This window comes from Siniperca chuatsi, linkage group LG9 (assembly GCF_020085105.1).
Source record: "Siniperca chuatsi isolate FFG_IHB_CAS linkage group LG9, ASM2008510v1, whole genome shotgun sequence".
NCBI classification, from domain to species: Eukaryota; Metazoa; Chordata; class Actinopteri; order Centrarchiformes; family Sinipercidae; genus Siniperca; species Siniperca chuatsi.
The window spans coordinates 20,156,419-20,183,362 of NC_058050.1; the positions used below are offsets into that span (position 1 = coordinate 20,156,419).

The 26,944-nt window shown below is 40.2% G+C and overlaps 1 protein-coding gene across 7 annotated transcripts in view; it reads left to right on the forward strand.

Moving 5' to 3' along the window:
* Positions 1-684: 684 nt before the first annotated feature.
* grb10b (growth factor receptor-bound protein 10b) overlaps positions 685-26,944 on the forward strand; it is a 69,667-nt gene continuing 43,407 nt past the window's right edge. The window contains exons 1-3 of one of the 7 annotated variants that reach the window (XM_044206946.1): positions 685-974; positions 15,975-16,100; positions 23,767-23,863. In XM_044206946.1, the coding sequence (XP_044062881.1) occupies positions 16,050-16,100; positions 23,767-23,863 (148 nt within the window). In that variant the 5' untranslated portion in view covers positions 685-974; positions 15,975-16,049. The remainder of the gene's footprint in view (positions 975-15,974; positions 16,101-23,766; positions 23,864-26,944) is intronic. The other 6 variants (XM_044206945.1, XM_044206944.1, XM_044206947.1 and 3 more) reach the window with 6 other exon arrangements.

Here is a 26,944-nt window from a genome sequence, read left to right on the forward strand (position 1 = left end):
AGAGTTTTTTGATTAAGACAAGTGAACAGGCTGTTACAATAATCAAGGCGTGAGGAGATAAAAGCATGCACAACAAATACATTTAAGCAGCCTGTCCCCTAAGACTGCAAAGTATGAGAAACTGATTAATGAAATGAAGCAATTTAAATGTTTAAATGGTGTCAATGGATTAATAGCTGATTAAGGTACTTTAAGCACTTTTAAAAGGGTGTTCATCCCGGATTTCCTAGAGAAGGGCGACAAAGAGGGAAATTAGTATTATGAGTGTCATCAAATTTAAAAATCTGATTATTTCATGTAAGATTGATGGAGGGTGGTAGAACTTTAAAGTGGTTTCCATACAGATGAGGTGATGCAACAACTTGTCAGAAAACTCAGCGAAATCATCTGCTGCTGAGCAACTGCCTGTATTTCTTAAACAATTTAAATGAGTTTAACATACTCAACAACTTGACCTTATAACCAGTTAAAAATCTTGTATTTATACAGTCTGCGACCCCCCTCTTTTTATTCGCTTTGTTTCGCTCAAAAGGTTCAGATCATATGTTTTATAACAGCACACACACAACTCAAAATGCCATTGAGACAGCGCTTTAAAAAAAAAAGGCGGAATCCTCTGAACACGCCCTTAAGTCCCATAAGACGTGAACGCCGCATTAATCACCCCTCACTTGTGGGCGTGGCCTAGTCTAAAGGGGAGGGGTTGTTTGCATGCGTGTGTTTGTGTGCGTGTATGTGTGTATGTGTCCTCCCCGGCCGCATGAGATGAGCTGCCTGCAGTCTTTGCTCCACTGTTTTCGCCTCCTGCTCCTCCTCCTCTTCTTCTTGCCTCTGTCTATCTGTCCAGTCCGGGAATGTTGACCACCGTGGCCTGATCCAACGCTGCCGAGTGTCCCTTCATCTTCAGACTGACTGCCACTCTCCGTGTTTGTCTCCGAGGGTCGTAGCCTTGCCTCCACTGATCGGGCTGTAAGGTGAGTGCATGTTACAGGATGAAGACGCGGTCTCCTCGTGCTCCTTGTGGAGGGGAATAAAAAGTCCACGGAGAGTGAGCAGTGAGCGCGTGGAATAAAAGTTTAATGTGCTGTTGTGATGACACGCACTGTTTTGCGGGTCGGAACACGTGTGCGCACTGCGCGTAACCGCCTAGCGGGACCTGGGTCCATGCCTTCCTCTCTGACAACGTAGCGGACAGTCACTGAACTTTGAAGACATGTTTATTCATCGAATCAGGCTGTTGCATTTAACTATAATGACCTCACTGTATTCCTAGTAGTGGAACGCTTCCGCAGAAGACTGCTCCGGGGTTAGTACGCGTGCCTATAAGCTGCCTGAATCTCGTGCACTTTTCTACACCTTTCCCAACATTCACTGTGATTCGAGTCTATCTTGGGGAACAGTATTTTGATCCCATGCCGTGTTTACAATTGCGTAACAGCAGTCTACAGTGGCCCATAGCCTACTTTCTGTCCAGTAGGACTCCAGCTCCCCGCGTTGCCCCCCCCCCCCGACTCAATTCTGTGAGAGTTTCGCCAGTCTTATCGCCTTATCCTTTTGGCAGCATTTGCTTTGGGGGTGGGGAGGGGGAGAAAGAGGCGTTTTCCCAGGGATACTCATGTAGTGCTTACTGCAGTGGTTCCCAAAGAGGGCTCCGAGGACCCCCAAGGGTCCTTGGGCGGCTTCCAGTGAGTAAAGTGAGGAATTGTTGAGTAGAATCAGTTTTGGAGCCATCACAGCTTAACACAGTAAGAGCAAGACGTTTTAATTACTGAGCTGACTGTAAAAAGTGTTATCAGTGCACTTGTTAAGCAGGTACTGAACCAATATAACAACAGAAGCTCTCCCAGAGGCGGGTGAGCGAGTGTGTTGGGAAGTCTTTTAGAATCGGGCTTCATGATGTTGGTTACTTGATGTGAAAAACATTAGGAATAGCCCACTCAATCATCTTCAAGCCTTCAATAAATCCAGCTATTTCCCAAATACTGTAAATGCATACTGTAACTGTAGATGCACCACTCCTTTGTTGTGTACTCTAATATCTATTGTATAGTCCTGTTGTTTCATTGTGACATTTGTTTTAAAAGCCAACTGCAGCTTACATATCAAGTCAATAATACAACATTTTGTCTCAGTTGAGCGCCTGATCTTTATCTAATCTAACTTTATGTGTAAACATCTTGACAAAGCAACTCTTCATAGACTCTAATCTGCCCTGTCATGTGGGCACTCTCCCAAATCAATTTCTTTATTGGCTGCATGCAGTCTCTGCAGAAAGTTGCATAACCACCCAAATTTATGATTCTGGGAACTATCGACGTTGGCCTGTGTGTTTTGAATGCAGATCAGGGCTCTCACTGGGAATGTGGAGTTAGACTGGAAGGAGGCACTTAGGGACTGATGCACATGGTAACATTTTTTAGGTAATGCATCCCAAATCTGTTCTCTCAGTGCACATTTCCAAGGGAAAAACTTGAGATAAAATCCTGAAAACGGTTTCTCCTGAGTGTTCAAAAATATAGGATACACCTAAATTTGGGTTTGTCAGCTGCACAGGCAGAGCTATTGATCCTCCATTTGCATAGGTGGGACCTCTGTGATTCGGGAAATACTGGATGAAACCAATCTGTAAGCATGTCTTGATATTGAGTCTGGTGGTTTTGAGGACATGTAGCATTCAAACTTTGTCATTCAGCACTTACTGGCTTAATTACTGTTGGATTAATTAAGATCCGGTACACTGTATATTTATTAGTGTGTCTTAAATTCAACCTCAACATACCTTTCAGAATTAAGGCAAGCAACGCACAGTCAGCAACCTATCTGGAGTCACTGAAGTGAAACACACAATTGGGCCAATCACTGATATTCCACTCAACTTGGCAACCTACACTGGAGCACTTAAATACTGCACACATGCATGGTACTCTGCATGCTAACCTCCAAAGTGTGGTTGAATATGAAATAGTTTGATCACGTGGCTTCTGCTACATACAGTCTAAAACATGCTATAGTGATTTTTTTGACATTCTCCCATTCATAACCAAAGAGGATTTCTCTTTTCCTTGCCCCTGCCATTATTTCCTGCTTTCTTTCATTTAATTATGTTGTGGTCACATCTCTGTGCACATGGCAACCGCTCTAGCTGCGGTTTCTTTCACCCCCTCAGCACCAGTCCTGCTATTTCAAGTCCATGCTCAGTAAGCACAGGCATGACGGGGCATGAACTCTGCAAGACTACAGGCTGCCAAAAGGCTGCTGACTTCACATATTGCACATAATTATACTTGCAATAAGCTATAGTTAACTCGCTCTAGGATTCAGACTTGTATGTTATCTCTTTTGAGAAACTCTTAAGAATCCAAAGTGCATTTGGTTCTGCTGCTCGTACTTCATCGGTTTTTGATTGTAATACTGTATGCTTGGCAGGGATCACCCCAGAGATTTGTTGCATAACCAAAACCTGAGCCTCATTTGAAACATTAGCACTTTTCTTGATGTACAAATGTACATAAGGTTGGATACCCCCCTTGGTCCTTGCTTGTATACGTATAGTTTCGGCTGCTATCTAATGGGAGAAGTGGCAGAGATATCCTCTTAGCTGGTATTGGTGGTATAAGAGCTTGTGGTCGTGCTCTAGGCAGCATTCCATTGGGTCGTGCGTCAGCCAGCAGTCATTCAGCACTGGTTAGTCTAGGCTTATACACTGTTAATACCCCCTCCCTGATGTCATGACACCATTAACCCAAGTCTGCTGGGGGACCACAGCACAGTTCATGTCAGTCGACTGACTCTGGCTGGATCTAAAAGCAGAGCAACTTCACCCTCTGTACCAAAATGCTCAGCTTGCCTGTCAGTTGTCAAAAAGTAATCCAGTGATGTTAGGGACTGCTATTTGTTTTTTTGGCTAAAGGTTAAGTTTGTGCTCAGTCGCATAATCAGTCATAATTTCTAAATACTTACTCTTCTGTCTTCTGTTCAAATGTTCTACATTGGGTTCGGTTCCCACATACTTGGCCTTAAAGCATGCTACAAACTTTTGCATTTGGGTTGTTTAAATTGGTACTTAACCACAAGTTAACAGTTCTGTAGACTAATGTGACCATGTATTGTTGACATTACAGCCCAATTAATGCTTTATGTACGTGGTATCACAACTCTAACTGCTGAGTAATCATGTTCTGCTTTGTAAGGAGTCATTTCTAAGAATCGAAACACTTGCCAGAGGAAAAAAACATTGTGGTATTATTCTTCCCACTCCTCCTCCATCCTGTAAATATGGACCTGTACAAACCCGATTCTCAGCGCTTTCCACTTGTGACCTAAGATGATGCAATGCTTGCTTGTCTAACCACCAAAGTGTACAGTGGTTTGGGTTTCTCACTGTCTGGTGTTGGTCCAAATGTGGCTGAAACCCAAGCCTGTGTGAGAGGCAAGAATGTTGCCTTTATTCTGTAGGTAACTGAACACCTGAGGCACCAAATGCTCGGGTGCGTACAGGTAATGTGGTGTGGATGCATGAAATGATCTCTCTAGCACATACATACACCATTTTTTCCCTTGTTCTCATGCATTTATCTCTATATGTCTATCGTCTCTCAGTTTGTCTTTTTGTCCATCTGTCTACCCCATTGTCTGCTCCCCTCAACTGTCTCTGTCTCTTGGGCTAGCCTCTCTCTCTCTCCTAGTTTCACTGTCTTTATCTCTGTCTGTCTCCCTTCGTTGATCTGTGTCTCACCATACCAGCTGGAATCTGCAATGCAAAATCAAAACAAGTCATGGTTAGTTGGCTTTGGTAGATGCACTGTACGATTTAAAAACAAAAAGGGCTTTTTTCCAAGAAATATTTCTCAGTGCGAAACGTCAGAACAATGCAGGCATTTTTCTGTTCTTGAATTATAGCGCTGTCCTAAACCTCATTCTGATTCCCTCTCACGCTCTGAATATAGCACTTTTGACCATGCATGCATGCATTTTGTCGTACATAATTGCATTTTCTGCCCTCTGGTTTTCTAGTATTATACCCAGACTTAGAAGTGATTTGGCTTAGAGTGGTGTACTTTGGTACTTAGGAATAGGACTTACCTTAGGACTTACCTTAAGTCCTCCTTAATATGAAATTTTTTTCAGCCAGCCAAATTTGTTAGCATTCCTAAGAGTAAGTAAGTAAAATAAATCCTTTTCCCCTTTCCCCTCAAGTGGTCACGTAGAACTCCAGCCCTTTTCTGATACAAGTTAAATGTTTTATTTACAAGGTCAGTTATATTTGGGTTTGATGTTTCCTTTTGTCATGGATCATAATAATGCCATGCCACTTGCACAGACCAGCTTTCTGTTCTTGACTAAAAGGAGATATAATGACAGTTCTGTGTATTTTACAGCATCAGTCAAGTTATGTGCTACCAACAGGTATAGTAAAAATGGTGTCATGAGAAGGTGAATCCATCTAACATAGCCCTCTGGTGTCACCCTTACAGCCAACTTGTGCACAAGTACAATCGCTCCCAAGCCCCATCCATTCATCTATGTCATTGCATAAGACCAGTTCTCCCAAGCAGCCCAATGAAATCCTCATCCAATTAGGCACTGTCCACGTTTCTAAAAGGCCTTTCTCTCATAGACTGGTGCTATTCAGCCTCCCCCGGCATGACATCAGGCCCTCTCTTATAGCCCCACTTTACGCTGCTGCTCTCAAATAATGAAAGGGGCCAATTAATGACTAATCAACATGTGCAACAAGCACATCCAGTGAGGAGTGACTACCATCTAATCTGCTGATTAAAACAGAAGACAGAGATGCTCTGTTCAACTCTCTCGCCCCTTCTCTTTCAGTGTTGCATTGCTGCAGAAACAACGACACTACACACACACACACACACACACACACACACACACACAAAACCATACACACTCTTATACTCTGATGACCTAATTTGAGAAGCTTGGATAATTGGAATTATTTGCAATTTTCATTTTATAGTTACTTGAAATACCAAAAGTTTTGGTCAATAGTCAGTGTTGTTTGTTAGTGTAATACCATACACTGCCTACAGTAAATAATAATGGTTTGACCATTTTCAAACTCTTTATTTTGTGATCTACAGTTGTATGAGGACCTAATTCTGTCCAGTTTGTCTTTGGTGTAATCTAATGTCTTGGCTAGACTATTTTCATGTTAAAGTTCAAGATGATTTGTCTGTTGCAGGTAGAAAAAAACACGTTATAAGAGTTGCTTATAGAGCTAAAGGCTGGTGGGAATCAGAGGGGGAATCTCCTGCCAGCAGCAACACAAGGCAACTTTTCTTTCCACCCATACCACTCCCTGTCTCACATACAGCACATTTCTATAGGTTGCCTTACTATAGAAAGTTTTGATAACTCACAGTGTCAGGATAAATATTCTCACTTAACGCGTCTGGCTAGTTTAAACATATACAGTAGAATAATTGACCTCCCCTCTCTAGGGATTGGGTTATGCTCAGTACATCCACTTCAATGGGCTCTCCACATATCCCCAGACACAGAGTTGGATCCCTGCCATGCCTTGAATTAAGACGCTGTTTATGTTCAGGACTGGAGCGTTGCAGGATGAGGGTAGGAGTTGAATAGCGGGGCTTGGGCTGGGCGAGGGTTTGGAGGAGAGGGAAGTAGCTGGTGCGTTACAGTGCAGCATGGGTTAACAGTGGGAATCAGGGAGGTGGGAGGCTTGGATGGCGGGTGTGGTACTTGAGAGAGGGGTGTGACCAGTGTCTGATCTCTTTGGATTTTAGAAAGGTGGATGTCAGGGACCTGTAGCATTTCTTTGTTTCACCAATTTTCACTTCAAAATCTGGGCTTAATAGGATAGATTATGTATTGAGACACAATATACCATGCCAGTCTTCAGTCACATTTTCCCTGTTAGTCCAGTGGTGTCTATGGGTCATGGCACAAGGGTGAAGGATAAATAGGTTACCCTTGGAAAAAAATGGATGCTGTTTGTGTGGATTAAAAAAATCTTTAAACTTGCAATAACAGATTTTTTTGGGCCACTTGGGGGCAGCGGAAACTACCATTCATTTGGAATCATGTTTCTGTCACCTGGCAAATCTAAGTTGAATATTCACTCGTCTTTTAGCTCTCTTTTGGTCTCCACCTACTCCTGAGAAAAAATATCTGGCCTCTTTAGCTGCTAAATGCTCCTCTGTGTTCACCAGCCAGGTTCTAAGTAGCTTATAATGGGTTTATCAGAAGTTATTCACTGAAAACAGCTGCCTGCTCCTGCTGGAAACAATACTAATGAGAGCTGAGAGTGAATCAAAACGGTTAAGTTGCCTTAAGGACGTAAAACCAGAACACTTAGCTGAAATATGCTAAAATGCTCTGTAGAGCTGAGGGGAACTGTAGAGTCTCTGCTTCACCACGAGGGACTCCTTTCACATTACACATAGTCATTTGATTCATTGTTAACATAAAAATATTGATTAGAGCGGCTTTAAATAGGTGTTCTTATAAACAAGACAACTAGTATAAGAGAGAGATGTACTCCTCTGTCACCCGGCTATTCTGTATCATCCTTCACAACTCATTTCACCTGAGATTGGTCTGTTAAGATTATAGGACAGGCTGCTCTCAACTGACTATGGGTGTGTAACTAAAAGTGTATCAGTTTTATAGCTAGAGTTGCATAGGGTCTTAAGCACCATCTGCCAGTTAAATAGCCATCTGCTTAATTGAGATACATTTACCTCAATCCCTTTTTAATCAACACAGTTTTCTCTTTTTCAAGTAGTGCTACTCTTATGTTTGAAATTAGCATTAAGTAAAACCGTTTATTCTTGTTATTTGAGTTCAATTGTTCTTACTGCAAACATTCTTTAACCTGCTACTTTTCTCACCTGTCTGGCCACTCAAAACTTTGGGGCAACCTCCCTAATTGGTGTTTTGTGGCTTCACTGCCAAGAGAAACTGTTAAAGGAATTATTACAAACTCAGATAGTAGTTGAAGACATGCGCACACACACACACACACACACTTGTGTACACACACATGCTGGAACACACACATGCACGTACACTCACTGCTCACCCCTGGGGTGCAGCAGTGGCTCTCCCGAGGCCTTTGACACGTCCTTTTGAAGATAAGTGATGTCAAGCTTGTTCCAGCTGTACTGTCTGTCTGAGTGATGCCCCGGGCTGCAGTGGGATGCCACAGACGCCACAGGACCCAACACAAATGTGGCGTGCGTGGGACGTATTTATTCTCGTGTAGTCAGCATCATTATCACAAGATGAAATTTCATATGTGAAAATATGAGAGGCTGTTTATTATTGGGCTTAACCTTGTATGTAAATGCACCGTCTTTACATTAATATAAGTCAAGTGACATTCATTTTGTTTAAATGTTACGTTATGTAACATTAGAAACTGACCTCACTAATCCAAACAGTAACACTATCACTGAGGCTCCAAAGTCTGATTTTCCAGAATCTTCTGTCTCTATGGGAAATTACATTAACTCTCAAAGAAACGAGCCCGGATCCATAATGTCCTATCCACTTTTCCCTCACCGTGCCTCAAGCTGAAGCTGTTTCTCTTTACTTCTAATGATGAATAGATCACAACTTATGTACACGTTTGATTAAACAGCTGAGCATCTGTGTTAGCATTTCTTATAAAAAATGCCCATAAGGTTTACACACATTTTCCCTGTGAGATGGCGCAGACAGACTTTTAATGAAACACAAGTGATCAGAATCCCTACAGGATTGTGCATCTGCAGGAGCGGGCGGTAATGGTCGGAAATCCTGCAGGAGCGGTTGGGTGTGAGATAGAAAAAACAGTCCTGTGCAGACCTCTACCCCAGGGTGTAGCAGATAAAACACTTTGGTCCCTGACACTACCTGGCCCGTAGAGGCATAAAAAAGTCCCCTTTTGACCTTATGATACCTAGTAGGAAGCTTGCAATCGGTGTGTGTCTTTATGTTATGTAAGCACAGTCACACACGCTCACATATTCTGCCATATGTTCCTCACTTTCTCTCATCACCATCCACCCCATGGCTGGCCCACAAATCACTGTGTGCCATTTCACGAGGTTGGGGTTCATTATATTGCACATGTTTTTTCACCTAGTAGCCTATATGGAAAGAATGTGCTCTCTGCATTCCAAAGATGACTGAGCAGAGCTGAACAGCCCTGCGTTAAGCTGTGTCCAGTCCAATTAGCTGAAGTCAAGTTGACTGAGATGAACACATTTTGCAGTTATATACACAGGGAAAGTAGTTGACACAGCTGCACAGCTGAGCTGTATAGATGCTGCCATTGAACACTGTGGGGTTTTGGTTTATGGTTATTGAACCCAGTGATGCAGGTTCCATGTGTGAAAGAGGTTTAATTAATTTCATATGTAACCAGAAAGGCTATTTGCTGGGTTATTTTGTTATAGATTTGATATCTTAGATTTAAAAAAAAAACTGACTTGTCTGATTTGACAATGAACAGCTAATCACCCTGACGTGTGCTATTTTTTTCCAAAAGGCCCAGAGTGGAGACTTGTGACACCAGTATTCATATCAGTAACTCCACATTAGTGGTGGGTATGTTTCTGCCAATCTTACCATGCATGCACTGGTACAGTAATGTAGCATGCTGCATATTTGAAGCCCCCATTGGTTGAATTTAAACACTTCCAACAAGTTACACAATACAGACAAATTTCTATTGTTCCAAAGAAACACTCTGTGTTGGTTCAGTAATAGCTTTGGCAACAGCAGAATGGCTGTCATGAACTTAAACATAATCCTTCAATACCTAAATCACATATTTGATTTCATTCAGTAACACTGAATGTTTGATGAAGTTTTAGAATCAGAGAACTTCTTTCCCTAATTTTAAATATATGTGTTTGTATCAGAGCTCTTCTAGCATCTGACCTAAAAGTAGACTGACTTGCCTGACTTGTACACTATACAAGTTTATGCTACAATATGTTTTTGAATGCCCCACTATAAATAACCCCCACTATTTAGAATGTTTTCCCAATTAGGAAAGGACGGGAATATATAGAGAGCAGTGAACGACAGAAATGTAAAGAGGCTGACAGGCAGACAGACAGAATAACGGAAAGCCAAGCAGGAAGACAGACAGAAATGCAGAAATACAAACCAAGCAGACAGGCAGGTTGACAGTTAAGACAGACGAACCAGACCAACAGGCTGGCAGATGGGTTTAAAAAAAAAAAAAAAAAAAAAATCAAACTGACTCCTTAGTTTACAAGACATGTTTGGCAGTGCAGCCCACAAGACACTTATTTATTTCAGGTTTGGCCTACATACAGTATGTGAGGTTAAAAGTTTAATATTTCCATTTCCACTCTATGTATTTTTATTGGAAAAAAACTTGGAAAGGCTAAAGGAAGGGAAAAACTTAATAACCTATTATTTAATATGGGAGGATGTTGTGGCCTAAATAAGTAATGACCCTATTTAAAACCATAATGAGAGTTAATATACATGATTCTAAATGTATATTTAGCGTTTGCAAACAAACATATTGTTGCGAAAGTTTGTCTGAAAGTTTTTTTTCTGCTTTGCAATCCTTTATCCCTTTTTGGATCAGTACATTTGCATTGTATGTCATATTTACCCTCATGGTATTGGTTGCAAACAGAGGTCCTGCAGCCTCTGAAGTCCTATTAACATCCATCTTTGGTCTGGTGAGCTGGTCAGCTCCTGATCCACCACCATGTAAAACTGTTCAGGAAATGTTTTTTACTGTTTCAATTAGGCTTTACTTTAAATAGCCCAGGATCTGGTGATCCTAGGCCTCGTCTTTGGTTTCTCTGCAGGTTGTTATCACCTTGGGATGTAAAGCTGGACCCTTGAGAAGTAAGCACATATCAGCACATTAACCCCTAGACTGACTAAGCATGCAGGCCCACCAGTATGTGTCCAAGAGCAGCTGCACTGTACAACTCTGTGCCGCGTTGTTGATTGCAGTTACAAAAATACAGAGAGGGCAAACACCATTATTCTTCTCATAAGTAAAAGTTTAGTTTCACTGCAATAATGACTCATCATTTATATGTTGTAACATCCAGTACAGTATGTAACACTAATTTTATATAATGTATATTATAGGTTCATATATGCACTCACATTATTACAGTTAAATTAAACTATCTTTCAAGTAAAGGAAAGCCCTAACTCAATAATTGTCTTAGTGTGTGTGGCTCACTGGCTCAAGTGCAATGTCACATAACATTGCATGTTCTATCTCATTAAGTACAAATCACATATACGACTATTTTCTGACGGAGAAGTGTTTTGTGAGTGATCTTCTATGATCTTGGCTGCAGAAACCAAATGGAAACTTGTATGACATTGCTAATCCATCACAGCAAACATTAAGGTCCTGTTTCGTGTTTTGTTAAATGTACATGATCATCATGCAGTAAAGCAGTTAGAAGCTGTAACTATTTTGAAAAGCTTTTCTGTAGGTGTGTTTGTGTGAAAGCTTTGACACTGGAGAATAATTCTTTTCCTTTTTCACTAAGACCATGTTTGCATATTGGTTTTCTTTCAGATTTAGTTTCCTAAATTAGACAGATAAATAGATTTGTAGGTAATGGGCTAAAACCACCAGTATGGACCATTTTTTAAAATAATGTAAGTAAATGTTTCAGTCGTAGTCATTCTGGCTTCGGGAGCCGAAACGTCTTGATTCTGAAAACAGTGTCCAGATGACTACGACTGAAACCTTTTCTACGATAGAACACTCCTGGACGAATGAGGGACTACACCGTCTTAATGTAAGTAAATATTTCCCACAACATCAGATGGATGTCAGTAAAACCTCAGAGCAGAGCACCTTCAGTAGAGTGTCGTGTATTTGCTGTGAAGTCTCACCTAGGACAGTACTGGTGCTGCAAAGGATTTATGATTCATGATAGGCATTATTAAGGTCCTTGCGTTTGAAGTCCACCAGCTAACATTCTCCCTCATGCAAGTTTGAGCAAAAATCACTTTAATTAATCCAGATGCAGTCACCTCACCGCTGGGTACAGCCCCCGTACCCCTTTCTAGTGTGGCGACACCGTCCAGATAATTGCGCTGTCAAGGTCAGAGGTGGTTAGGTTTCAGTACACTGTTCAAGTGGAAGGAATCGAATCAAAGGGCTCTGAGAGGGTCTAATCCCTGCACTGGAATGGCTTTGATTGTATCAGGGAGCAATTAAGCATAGGTGCGTCTGTGTTTGGTCAATATATCAGTCACTGAGAGTCACTGTGGTACGTATGAGCACTTTGAAACTTGGTTTGCAAGGTATTTTAATGCTACATGGAATGCCCAAGCCTTTTCCCAAGTTTTATCACACACAGATGAAGCAGAATCTACACCGGTGATGATGAAAGGCCATACATTTAATTCAGTTGTATTTAATGTTTAATATTGAATGCTCATAAAATGAAAGGGGAAGTTTTGATAAGGATTTAAGCTTCAGTGAGGCACAACCATTTTGTTTAGCTTCTAATGTAGTTAGTTGAAGACTACTTCTGACTCCTAAAATATAATAATCATACAGTTCAGCTACAGCTAGTCAGCCAGTGTGTGACGCCTAATGAGGGGCTGCTCGGAGAGTTTAGGCTGATTTGTTTGTTTACTGTGTATCTGCAAATAATGTGTAAATGACGAGCTGTCCTAGCATTCCAGCCAGCCAGGCCACACACATGGAGTGACACAGTAACACACACACACACACACACACACACACATATACACACACTCATTACAAGCAAGCCCTTTCAGCGGTCCCAGTGATCGTGGTGCCAAGCTCTTTGTTTAGAATGTATTCATGGTTTGGTCATTATTTGGAAGCCCAGTTTCGGGGGTTTAAAAAAACTTTCATATTTAGTTCTTTAATAATAATTGGAAAGGGAGAGCTCTGAGGGACAGTTTTATTTATCTCATCAGCTGACACAGTTTCAAGGATAACATACATCTTGTTAAAGGTGGAAAACTGCAGAACTTATGGCAGCCTATGTAAAGTTAATTTCTTCCTGCCACAATGGACAAAATATTAAATAAGAGAAATGTGGTGGTTTGATGAGAATGATGACCAGTGCCAGTGTTTTTCTGTTATTTTTTAAAAACAAGGCCTCCAGCATTAAATTATATTTAAATGATTATTGCATCTCGCCCCTCGCTATGACGGCTGGCTTTTCACCCCGCCTTCCAGTGGGGCTGTTTGGAACAGCTATAAACACTTTTGCCTTCTGACGTGGTTAGAAAACATGTCATACGAACTAGTTCTTTTTGTGCACGACTCGGCCCTTACAGTCTTACTGTCATATTAGTTTGATTCAAAAAGCTGGTTCATGTTACAATGGGTCGTAGGATCCGGGTTCTTCCCTCTAACCTAAGCCAACTTTAACAATAATAATACCTTTATTTACATAACTCTTTTCAAAACAAATCACTTTACATATAATTAAAAAAGACAATAGGCAAGCAGTTATAAAAATATACCAGGTGAGCACCCGGTAGCTCACCTGGTAGAGTACCCCATGTACAAGGCTGAGTCCTTACTGCAGTGGCCAGGGTTCGAATCTGCTGCATGTCATCTCTCTCCCACATGTTTTGTCTCTCTTCAGCTGTTCCTATCAAATAAAGGCTAAATGCCTAAAAAAAAAAAAAATAAACAAAATAATATTATGAGAAAATACAACAAAAGATAATAAAAATAACAGTAATAATCAAAATAATGACTTTTTAAAAGTGACTTAAAATAAGACAATGTGTTAACTTCCCTGATCTCCTCCAGTAGGTCATTCCACAACTGGGGGGCCCTAATAGAAAATGCCCGGTCACCTTTAGTTTTAAGGTTTGACCGAGGAATGGCAAGGAATGACCTACCAGAGGATCTCAGGTTGCATTTAGGGTCGTAGGGGGTCGGGAGGTCAGCTATATATATTCTGGAGCTAACCCTCTACGAGCCTTAAAAGTGACCATTCAAATTTTAAAAGCTATTCTAAGACAGACTTGGAGCCAATGAAGGAATTTTAAAACTGGTGAGATGTGTTCTCTCTTGTTGGACCTGGTTATGAGGCTGCAGATTTTGAATCAGCTGAAGTTTATTGAGGTTTTGTTGTGTGAGGCAAGAAAAAAGTGCATTGCAGTAATCTAACTGGGATGAAATGAATACATGAATTACTCTTTCTAAGTTCATTAGAACTAAACCTAACAGAAATAAGCCGCGATAACAGGACTATCGGACCCATCAAAAAAACAAAGAACCAACAAAAGCAGAAATCTAAATCAAGTCGGTCACAAACACAAATTGCTGCTGCCGAGGCCGGAAGGTGGAAAAAGTGAGAGTTAAGGTTCCTGTCCCCTCCTCATTAGTTTTCCCTCAATCAGACTGGACCAGATACACCTGAGGGAAAAACACAAGACATCACAAGAGCCAAAATCATATGCACATCATAACCAGCAGGGGGAGCACATAACAACACCCACGCACAGCCACACATGCGCAGTATATGTAAATATCCGCATACACACACACATGCCCACGTACAGTACACACAGTATATGTAGGCAGAAACACATGTACAGACAGAAATGCAGACACACATACACACTCTATGGCCACAAGGGCAGCCCGCTCACAACCGCTAATGCAAACTTGAGATAATATTAGCTGTCTATAAAATGGCAAGTCATATTTTTAAAATACCAACAGCGGGTCATGAACTGCTGCATAAAAGACCATCATAGTTGTGAGCCCAAGCTGCTTGGCTCCAAATATACCCTGGGGTCTAACTTAAGGGGCCTGCAGGGTATTTTTGGGTCAGTGTTTACAGGTGTTTATTCAGTGGCAGCATTGCCAAGAGGTTAAAAGGATATCCACTTTAAGAAGTTCAAATAGACTAAAGTCCATGTTGCTGAATTTGTGGTTATTTTGACCCAAGGATGGCTGGTAGGAAGGCTTCATAGAGGACAAGAACATCTTTAAAGTCCCCTGAGATGCAACTTGTATTGCAGTTATGTTTATCTACAAAGACCACGCCTCAGCAGATTGTTCAGTAATTTATTGATATAAAATCGAACTAAGGTTGAGTATGGTGAGATTGTCGGTTGGGTCGGAGTCAGATTGGTAAAATGATTTCAGAAACCCAAGATGACAAGATTCGCAATGAGGCAATCATCACGGATTTAGAGTCTTGAGGCTCCATAATAGAGACTTGCATACGGTGCACGACTTCTTTATAGCATACCTCTATTTACTCTACAAATGTACTGCAGTGTAAGTGCAAAGTTAAATCATCGCGTTTATCGTCCACATAAAAGCCACTGTGGTTTATCTTTGCTCTAATTCATTCACTTTACCCTCAGCAATAAACATTACACCACAAATCACTGCAGGACTCTACTCAAATTTGTAATGTTGTTCAAAGACTTGGTTCTCCAGTAAACTAGCTTTACCTGATAGTGGAAATCAAATATGAAATGCTGGTAATTTGAGTAATTAATGTTGAACCATGTTCAGCTCATTGGAAAGCTGGATTTGATTGGTGCAAATCGAGTGACCAAGAAGGTTAATTTTTCTTGCTACTGTTACAAAATAATTGGTTGTATTGCAAAGCAGCTTTTTCAGATTTGGGGTCTGTTACAAATCATAATTTTGGGACAACAGGATGTACATCAGCACTAAAGTAGATTTAGAATAAGATTCAATTATTTTGCTTACACTTCACAATTTATAACCAACCACTGTTGCTCCCTTGTTGCTTGTTGATGTTGTTTACTGTGGGTCTATGTGGGTTAAGAAGTGCTCTGTGCTATATCTGTCTCCTCAGAACCCAGACTTCATCTTCCTTTCCTTCTGTCATCCTCCTCCTTCCTTCGTTCTTCCTTTCTTGGACCTTCTCACCCTCCCCATTCTTCCCTTGTAGTTTTCCACTAACCTCCATTTGTCTGCTCTCCTCCCTCTGCAGGTTCTGATCTGTCCATCTTGTATCGAAACTGATCCAACCAAGCAAATTGTACGAAAGAGCTGAGAAACACAAAACATGGCTGTGGCCGGATGTCCGGATTATTTCCTGCATCATCCAAATTATCAGGTAAATGGCAATTTCCTGTGTAGGTTTGTCGTCAGTAAGTTAAAGTCTATCTTTAAGCAGAATTTATATGCTACTTTAACAGCTCAGCTAGTGTTGATAGGGATGAAACGTTGCCATTTTAGACTAGAAATGAAACAGCAAAGACTAATGTGTGAAGCCTGACTGTGATGTCAGTATGAGGTGCTCTTTGGAGTTGAACTCACTGGATTTAAGGTTTTAAAACCAAAATAACTTTATTTAATAGAAATGCTGACAAGTACAAATGTACCAGCATTCCCATGAAATTACACTGGATCCTGTTACAGCGTCCAACGTTGGACTTGTTTATCCACGGGGCATGGCTAACATACGCATAATTCATAAATTAAGCTTCTGGGAACTTGTTAGCTGGATGAGATTGTGAAATTTGAACTCTATCCCTGTACAAACCAGGTACCTTATGTATTTAACATGGGACACTAATAATAAACCAGCCAAGAAGTACTCGAGCTGCTATAGATTTGCTTCCAAGAATTCTAAGAAATAATGAGGGTGTGGATTCAGGTCACTATGGTCCTTGCCAAGAGTCCCGCCTTTCCCAGCCTCTCTTGATCAGCCCTTTAGATGCTCTTCATAGTATATTTGGTTTATTAGTTAGTATACCCTGGAGAGGGAAATAAAAGAATAGTCTATGGTTATAGGTCTAGTCCTGACTAAAGAGAGTCAGTGAATGACAGTGATTGGTCACAACATTCCACCACTGTGAACACATTGAATCCACAAAGAGCTGCAGGGGGAGTGTTGGTCCAACAGAGGTACAGAAGCATCTTCTTTTGGCTGACACACCCCCAGGTATTGGCTGCTCTTTTCATTCTGATTCTATGGTCGGCCCATTCATTCACACACATACACACACAACCATATTGACTAGGACCTTTTGTATTGAGTGTATTTAGTGTGTTTCCTTGTGCAGTGGAAAGCATATTTCTTATTCCTGGTGTAATTCCAATTTATCAACAGTTGAATCTGAATGAAAAATGAATCTAATGAAAACAAAAAAACATCTTGCAACAGTGCTATATTTCTCTGCCGGGTTTGGGGTGATTGACTGTAACTCACCTGATTATAATGTCAAAACATTACAGGAAACTCACCTCATCCAAATATAATGACATGGTAATCATGATAATCAACAGCACTTGGTGTGAATGAATGAATTTTATCACTGTGCACTTCAGTCTCAGTAGTTGAGGTTGAGGTGCAGAGATGTGTATTTTGGCTAATGTCTTTCAATCTAATCTTAATTTGTTAGGTTATATTTTAGTGTATAATCCAGATGTACTATATTTTTTTCATGTTTCTTGTATGCAGCATAGAACAATAATTTGTTGTAATTTGTTACTTTCAGCTTTGAGTACAAACCAAGGACTCTAAACATCAGCTTGTAACCTTGTAATTTGCTGATTTGCTATTGAGTGAGCAAGAGCAGACTTGACTTCTGGACATCAGGTTTTAGGTTTAGTAGATTTGTTCACACCAGCCTCTGTAGAGCAAAGGGCTTCCAAACATTTGTATTAGGGCAGTAACACTATTAGCCTGATCAGAAGCAAGTCTGTTGTTTGCTCGTCAACTGGGCCATGGCTTCGACCTATGACCTCAGAGCTAGAGGCCAGTGAGTTCAGCCTGCTAGAGTCTCCCAGATCTCCACAGCTTAGTGAGACAAAAACCAAAGATCCACGTAAGGCACTGTGCGTATATGTGTGTGTGTGTGTGTGTGTGTGTGTGCTTACATGCTTGTATTTGTGATATAGTGAGATCACTAGTGTGCATGTTGTTCTGCATTTCTGCCTCATTGCTTCCACATATGTTGTGAAAAGAGCATAATTTTTTACGAGGCATATATTTAATAACAGAACAGTTTAACGAACTAACCCAACAAAAATAAAACTACAGGGAATAGGCCCGCCCTTTCGCACAGTGAATCATCATATACAAAAATAGAGCAATGTAGGTACGTGTAGGCTAATCTTCTCTGCTTACCATATGTGCTTATTGCATTCACACTTGCATGGCTCCCACTCTCTCAAACACACCAAGCCCTCAACATTTTGTGTTGTCATTTAGATGATTTTAATGGAAATAAACTGGACCTTAATGTGAGCACACACACACACACACACACGGCGGTACATACGCACAGACACACACACTCCCTCGGCTGTTTGCAAAGCATTCAACTATAACAGATGTACCTTGACTTGCTGAATGAGAAAACCCATTCACTGTGAAATTCCAGGGTTATGGAAGATTTTCCCTGATAAAACTGCAGCAGCAATTCAAAACAGATTCAGGTGAAGATAACATTCATACTAAAGTCAACTCTGATTATATCGCCACTTTAATCATGTTTTTGTTTTAGGCTCGTGACTGGTGAATAAATGATGGCATGTGCAAAGCAAGACAAATCGGTTGTGGTAAAAAAAGGATTGTTAGTGGCAGGATGATAACTGATTAAAGAAGACTTAATCCAGAAACTACAGCACCTATAATACATTTTATAAGGTTATATAAATGTCAAATTAACTATGACCCTCTTGTATAGTAAAACTTTAGTAGATTACCCACTAAAATGCTGTGTAAGTAGAGCTCAAGGAATCTCTGTATGCCAAAAAATAATATTGTCATGTATAAACGTTCTGGCTGCCCTCCAGTGTATTAAGCTTCCTCAAATCTATGTTGGATCACTGGATAAACAAGCAGAGTCCAGCACTTGAGCATAGTTTTTGCTGTGAGAGAGCCAGAGATAGCTGGATCGTTTTATCTGGAGCTAAACATTAACAAGATTGTGTGGTGTTTCCCATAACCTACCAGTGTTCCTAGGTATCACACAATTGCATTTGTTTTGCTTGAGCTTTTGCAATGTGAATGTTTCATTGCATCTGTAAGAGGAACATTTCACAAAAACCATGTGTCAGTGTGGATGTGGTATTGAGGCTATGGTGAAGTTAACTTTGCCGCTTTGACTCAGTCTGTCATCACTTTCAGTGCTTTGGAGTTTGATCAAATGTACAACATCAAAGTGTTCCTTCATTCACCATACCCAGTTTTTCCAGTTCAGGGTCATGGAATGGCTTGAGTTTATCCCAGCATGCATTATGCACCTATCCCTGCATTTATGGGCAGAAATATGTTTGAATGTCTGGCTGCAGGGTAGGCAAGATAAACGGGCTAGGAATTAGATTCCACAGTTGTCTAAACAAGGGATGTCCTGACTGACGACTGACAGATCCTAACATGTTTTATTTTTATTTATAACATACAGTATATCTTGGGTTTATGATGTTAAACAGTAACCAAACTTTTGTTCTCACCTTATTCTGAATTTAGTACATTATTGGTAGGGACCAGTGGCAAAAGTTGGGTAACAACCTAGTTTTCATAAATATTGTAATTTAGTAATTTTTCTGCTCTCTTTCTTTTTATGTGTTTGTTAGGCTTCAAAATAACACTTGGTTGGTGTATTTATAATAAAACTTTTACAATATATATCAAAATATATTTACAAAGGCTGTATCATTGCCACTGTGCTACACTACCATACACTACTGTATATCACAATGTGTAACAGTATTTTTTCTGTAGTGGTAAGTAGCCATTTTAGCAAGTAGAGCTACTTATAATGCAGATGTATCTTTTCCAATTCTACTGAACGCCCATAGACCTATCAAATTGTCTGGTTAAATAACATAATAGAGGCATTGCCAACAATAGCTTACATAATTAGGTAATGTTTTTATAGATTAATTTGAATTAAAAAAACCTAAACCAGCTATTGTTATGTAAATATATGTCATAGCCCGGCCTGTCAGTGGCTCAGCGGTGCAGGGTCAGTTTCTACTGTATAAACAAACAGATAAACAAAGCACTAGAGCAGACATTAGTGTGACCGCCTGATCTCATTCTGGTTAATTATGTAAGAAGGGATTTCCACTTGCTGTCTAGTGTTCATGTATGTTGTAACATGACTATGTCAGTTAGTGCTATTGCTGTCAGCAATAATGGTCTGCCAGAAGCAAGTCTTGGGCCCTTGAAAAGGTTTGCACATCTCTAAAGCTTTCTGGGAATTAATTAGTTTTAGGTAAATCTAACCGTAATGGAAACTGCTATTTTATATTGTTGAACTGTTCTAATGGATCGAGTCCATTCTCAGCTGCTCCTTCTTAGCCAAAAGCCTCACAGTAAGTCAAGCATTGATCATATTCAATCCCCCTGTCATAACATTTAACCTCAAACTGACCTCTTCTAAAGGCGTAGCTTTGACATGCGTCAGTCTTTTCCCTTTTCTTTGAGGCCCAATCTCCAGATCTTTGTGTCTGTCCTGCTTTCAATACCTTTAACCTTGTCTCTGGCCTTCCACTGACCCCTTTTTAAAAAGCCAAACCCTTGACCCCTTGGCTCTTATTTGGAGTTCCTTTCAACTTCATCAATGAAAGGGCCCATATATGCTTCTTGTCAAAACTTCGCCTACCTTTAGTCCTGTTTTGACCCCTACTTAAGAACTTAAGCAACACGTGTGTGTATGTCTGTGTGTATGCGCCTGTGCTTTTGTGTCTGTGTGTAAAAGAATTTTCTCCTCTTTGTACTCTCAACCTCATAGGCTTCAATAAACCTATAACCAATGCAGAGTTAGGCAATGGCATGGCTGCGAATTATGGCCAGCATCTATAGGATTAAATCCCCAAGTTAACATTCTGTCAATTGTCTATAGATGCATCAAAGGCTGTCTGGGTTTGGGATTTTTGTTGGTAAGATCCACAAAAAAGATCAAAATTTGTTTTAAAGGTCCTTTAGTGTTTGAGTGTGTGTGTGTGTGTGTATGTGTGTTAACTCATTTACTTCCAGACAGCCATGGAAAACAGCATTCAACATTCATTCGAGTCCCTGCATTTTTGCTCAGAGCTGAACCATGACCATCCTGTCCTGAATACACACACAGATGCACACACACAGTAACGTTGTGCTGTACCATCCCACCAACCAAACAGCGTCCTAGTACTGTTTGGGTGACTGGGTAGGGATCAGTCACAGTCTGGTAGCTGGACCCCCAGACGGTGTGTGTTGATGATGGAGTTTGCTATGTCACAGGAAAAAATGGGGTGATGCGGTGGTTATTTTACTATTTTTTTATTTCAAAAGAAGGTCAGTCCCATTAAGCTCCAAAATTTCTTTTTCGATCTGGCCAAGACGGCTGGAACTTAAGACAATACAAAGACGGAACAATGCAATGTAATGACTGGATGCGGTTGGATTAGTTGGTATAGAAGAGAGGTTGGGGGGGGTGGGGTGGTGGACAGAACCATATACTGACGTTAAACTACCAGATATATCCACTTTAGTCTGAATGCAGACACCAGTATAGACACCAGAGAGGAACACTAATGACTTCTTCTTCACTGAACATAAAAGCTGTAACTTTTGCAGGCAAATCATGGATTATATATTTCCAAACTGTTCAGCCGAGCCCTTATTTTGAAGAATGGAGTCATCAGACTTGAATTCTACTTCAAGCTTTTTTCTCACAGTGAGTCGTTTCTCTTGAAACTGCTCATTAAGTCTTGTTAGTAAAGTAACTTTAAATGTCACAGGTGCTATTGGACTTTGAAAAGTGTGTTAGAATTTGAGCTCTAACAATTAATATTTCTGTAGACCGATTTGAAATTTAAAATGCTTGTGGTTTGTTTTATTATTTAGGATGAAAAATGTTGTTAAAGCTCATATCGCAGTAGATTTCTGTGTTTGTAACACTGGGAAGCAAAGCATGAAGAGAGACTAGTTGTTTAAACTGATAAATTTGCTCTGGAGCAGTAGACTCAATTTAAGAGTTTACAAATACTGTTCAGCTTGTATTGTAGTGACATTTACTTATGACATCCTTAAGAACAGCCTGGACATGCTGCATTAAATGACACACTGTCCAGAAAATATATCTGACAGTAGGTCTAAAGAATTACATGATTGGTCCCAGGACATGATCATTTAATCATTGTAACTCAGTGGCTCTGGAGGCAACAAAGATAACTCAAACTACAGGCAAAAAGCATCTAGCATGGAAAATTAGGTACAATAACATCTTATCATAGAAAAAAATGTGTGTAAAAGAATCCAGCTCTGCCTGCATTGTCTGTCACTACTCTAAACGAGGCAGAACAAGCAACCGCAAAGGCTTTTATTACAGCATCAGAGGAGGTCTGCTGTGTAAGAGAAACACAGAGTTAGTAGCAATGTTTTTCTGAACATCGTAGTCCGCCCCAGTACATTCTGTTCCCACTCCTGCTGTTAGGCCCTGCGCGGGATGTCAGTCTACACACACACACACACACACACACACACACACACACACACACACACACACACACACACACACACACACACAATGGGTAACACACAGTTGTACTCTTTAGTAGTAGTACTTTGAATTGCCTTATTGTTGAAATGTGCTATACAAATAAACTTGCCTTGTGTGTGTGTCTATATATATATATATATATATATATATATATATATATATATATAACAGTTTTGCAGTGGCTGGAAATATGATGGAGAAAGAAAAGTCGAAATAGGACATTGTGGTAAAATGGTATCTCAAACTGCTGGTCGTCTGTGCTCTGGTACACACCTGGTCACGTTCACACACTGTTTGTGGGATGTAGCAGTGTTTACACACAAGCATTGCAGAAAGAGTAGAGGTTATCTTAGTTCAATTGTTTTGAATTTGTTGTACTTTATTCACCATTTGACTTCCCTGATCCGTTTTGATTTCATAAAACCTATTTAAATGTAATTGTAGCTTTAGCTCTGAATGGGGAAAAATGTAAAAAAATAAAATAAAATAAAAATGTTACGATAATGTAATGATAAACTGCATGCTGCCACCCCTCATTTTGAATTTTGGATTAAGTATGCCACACTACCTTTTGAAGGCCAGTGTTTCACATGGTCTTGTAGATTCAACAAATATTGTGGGCAAAGGTGCCTCTTTCTTAATTGTACACACATTGTACACAACTGCTCTGAACACAGCAGCTCTTTTTTCCTCTCTGTGTGCTCTCTTTTGTCTCTTCAGCAACTTTGACACATCTTTATGTTAGACACTAAGCACTTTCTGTACTTTTGTTATTTTCTGGTCTGTATTTGAAATGATCTCACATACTGTTCTTGAAATTTGTGACCACTCATTGGGATGCTCTGGTCCGTGATCTATGCATAACATAACATTTTTCTCTAAAAAACTTGTGTATGTACTAGAGATATAGCCAAATTATAATGTCATTTAGTGGATTGCCTCTGTGCTGTTTGACACCTACATTAGTTCCTTATGCCATCCCTGGTAACAACAACAAATTCATTTTAACTCTTTGAACTTCATTTGAATGATTATGTGCTCTATGCGTTAAAATGCAACAGCACTTGTTTTTGTTTTTTTTAACCAAATAAAGACTAATTAGTTAAACTGAAAATTCTTTTTTTTTTTGATTTTGCTGCTTTTTTAGTTCCTGAAAAGTTGACATTTTAGAGATACAGATTTTTTTTTTCATCAAACAATGTTTGTTGAGTGAAACAAAGTTCCCAGTGGCGTGACAAAATGTTCTTTTTTTTCTTTTCTTCTTCCTTCTCTCTCCCTCAGCAGGAAAATATTGACCGGTCCTCCAATCACAGACAAGCTGACCTCATTGGTCCGAGCTTCCAGCAATCAGCTAATCGGAGTTCTCCGAACCATCAAGGTTGGTCTTTAACCACCAATAGATATGTGAGAGTTTGTGTGTGTGTGTGTGTGTGTGTGTGTGTGTGTGTGCGCACGCGAGCTGATGCTTGCACATTAAACTTGTCACATATTCTTGAGTTACATTGGTGTTGTATGACACAGAAGAGCATACTTGGTTATACTCTGACATCAAATTACATATGATTTTACATACGTAGTAGGACTTGTCATATGATATTGCATACTAGTGGGACTTACTTGGTGTAACAAGCTTGCTGTGTATTCTTAGTTTATTTTCACACATACAAGGATACAAATATGTCATACAAATGACCTGGGAATCTGATACTACTACTATGGTTTGAATTTGTCTGTGTGTGTCCCTTGTCTCAGTACAGTGTGGAGAGCGGCTTGCTGCTCATTATATTCCACTGGGCAGGGGGTGGGTCGAGGGGGATAATATATATTTGGGTCTCTTCCGCTGTAAACATTTCATCAGTTCAAAGGGTGATTTGCATGAACACAGGGTGCCATTATAATTACGCAGTCTATCTAATTGTGCCATATAGGATTCATCCATGACAATCGGAGCATGAGATTTAAGCACAATACTGGCTCAGCATGGGAGGTAATGGCGGGGAGTCTGCAAGGACCCAATGAGTGAATTAGAACGCTTGGCCCTGACATGGGAAATAAATGGAGCAGAAATTACATTGTCGTTTTTCAGGATCAGCCGGGATGGAGGGAACTCAGGAGGACCGGAGAGGCAGACGAATGGAGATGACTTTAATTAAGGAACATTTTTGTTTACACTGTTTGAATAATGATATTTTAATACCCAGGTTTTTTATGCCTCCGCGCATTATGTTTTTGCTTCCGGTTGTCCGTATGTCTGTCCGTCCCATTCTTGTGAACGCGATATCTCAGGAAAGCCTTGAGGGAATTTCTTCAAATTTGGTGCAAATGTCCACTTGGACTCAAGGATGAACTAATTAGAATTTCGTTATCAAAGGTTAAATATTAAGGTCACTGTGACCTCAAAATGACCTTGAAATCACACGTTTTTGGCCAACTGAAGAACTGATGCGGTAATTATGACAAAATTTCACACAGATGTTTAATGGGACACAACGATGAAATTATGACATTTTTTACCCAAAAGGTCAAAGGTCAACTTCACTGTGACATAATCTCACTCACAAATAGAAAGGGAGCTTGTGACCATATTTATTTCACAGTTGGTCAGACACTGAATAGGTGACACTTTTGACTCAAAGGTCATCGTGACCTCAAAATAGGTTTTTAGCCATAATTTAAGAATTAATTGGGCGATTCCAATTTTCACACACGTGGACTAGGACGACACAATGAGTAAACAATAACTAGCACGTGACTGCAAACAGCTTATTGGAGCGCGCCTAGCTAATCGTGATCCTGTGAGTGAGTTTCACGTACAGCTCATAGTGAGGGTTTGCATCTAAAAATGCAAGGAGAAAACAAAAGCACCACATTTTTTGTAGCTATACTCTATATGAATCCATGTGTACCTGTTTAGCCAGTACATCTATGATAATCCTTCATCAATCAGTTCAACAATTTATATCCACTGGAATCATACATACGTATCATCAATATAGTGATAACTTCCATTTAGCCAAAAAATACTTTTTATACCTTTTTTATTCAATTCCTTCCAAGTATTCACTACATATATGAGTCTGGACAGACATGGATTGAAATTGGCAGAGGCATATAACCATGGGGCGGTAATTCTTGTTGCACAGTAGATTATGCCATGTGTTAGGAGCCGGACTTATAAGCACTGGTTCTGTAGACCATTTAGATTTTGATCTTATTCTCCCCCGTCTCACTCTTTAAAAAAAATAAAATAAAAAATCAAGTAATGTGTGATAATTAATGGCCAGCAAGCTACAAGTTAAGTACTTTTACCACTTTAGCATGTCTCACAAGCTATATTATGTATGCTTCTCAAAGTCTGTATCATTTGAGCAGAGATTTAGAATTTTAACCCCAGTACTTCTGGTGTTATTAGTCAGATGATAATCCTTGCTGACATTAGTTGTTTTCCAGTAAACCCACTTTTTCATTCTTATAGGACTATAATAGAGCCACCAGCTACTTGCTGTGTTTGCTATAAAGCTCAAACAGTCATAAACCTATTCATTTTGGAGGGAGCAGTGTGGCTTTGTTGGAACACGACCTGCCATTATTTCACATGTTAGGAATGAGATGCTATTGAGCTGTTTATCGGGGCATTTGCAAGCCTTTATCTGATGTCTAGAAATAGAAGTTGCTCCATATGATATTCCCAACATGTAACCTATAAATTGTGCCATTCATGTAATATTTTACTGTGAAGTGTTTTACAAAGGCTGCAGTCTTTCTTTTAAGTTGGGGCATGCGATTCTAATCCAATACATGTCTCTTTGTCAAATTCAGCGAATATCTCCTCACGATCCGCTAGCTGTCCGTTCTGTGCGCACGCTGAAAAAAAATCCGGTGTTTGTACACAGCCCTGGCTCTGTAAATGGGAAATAAACAAAGTTGCTCAGACCGGGCCACACAACATTATTCCATTCCAGCCATGATTTGTGTGTCAGGTAACGTTAAATGACTTGCCCACGGACATTCAGCTTACTTTCTAGTTTGCCATGATATGCTGTTGTTGTGATGTTAGCTATAGTAGCAGGAGAGTTGTGAGTATCGCTGTCTGGAGCTGGTGTGCTGGCTCTGGGAAACATCTCGTCCTCTCTGGCTGTTAGCTTAGTTAACTCACAACCTAGCTAATGTTAGTTACATTACTTGCTGTGTTGTTGTTTGCTCTATATCATGGTATTTGTCATGGTGTTGGATTTCTCCAGAATCGCATACCCCACCTTGTAATAACTAAAAAAATGACGAGACCACGTTGTCCCATGCCGTGGCATGACACTTAGTTGAGTGCTCTCCAGTCTCTCACTGATGTGATGTCACAGGCTTGCACTGTACAAATACTGTCTCCTCTTTATTTTTTTTCCCTGCCACCTGCCAGAGTGACTTCAGTCATATAGATGAGGTCATTGTCTATATGCTTATAGAA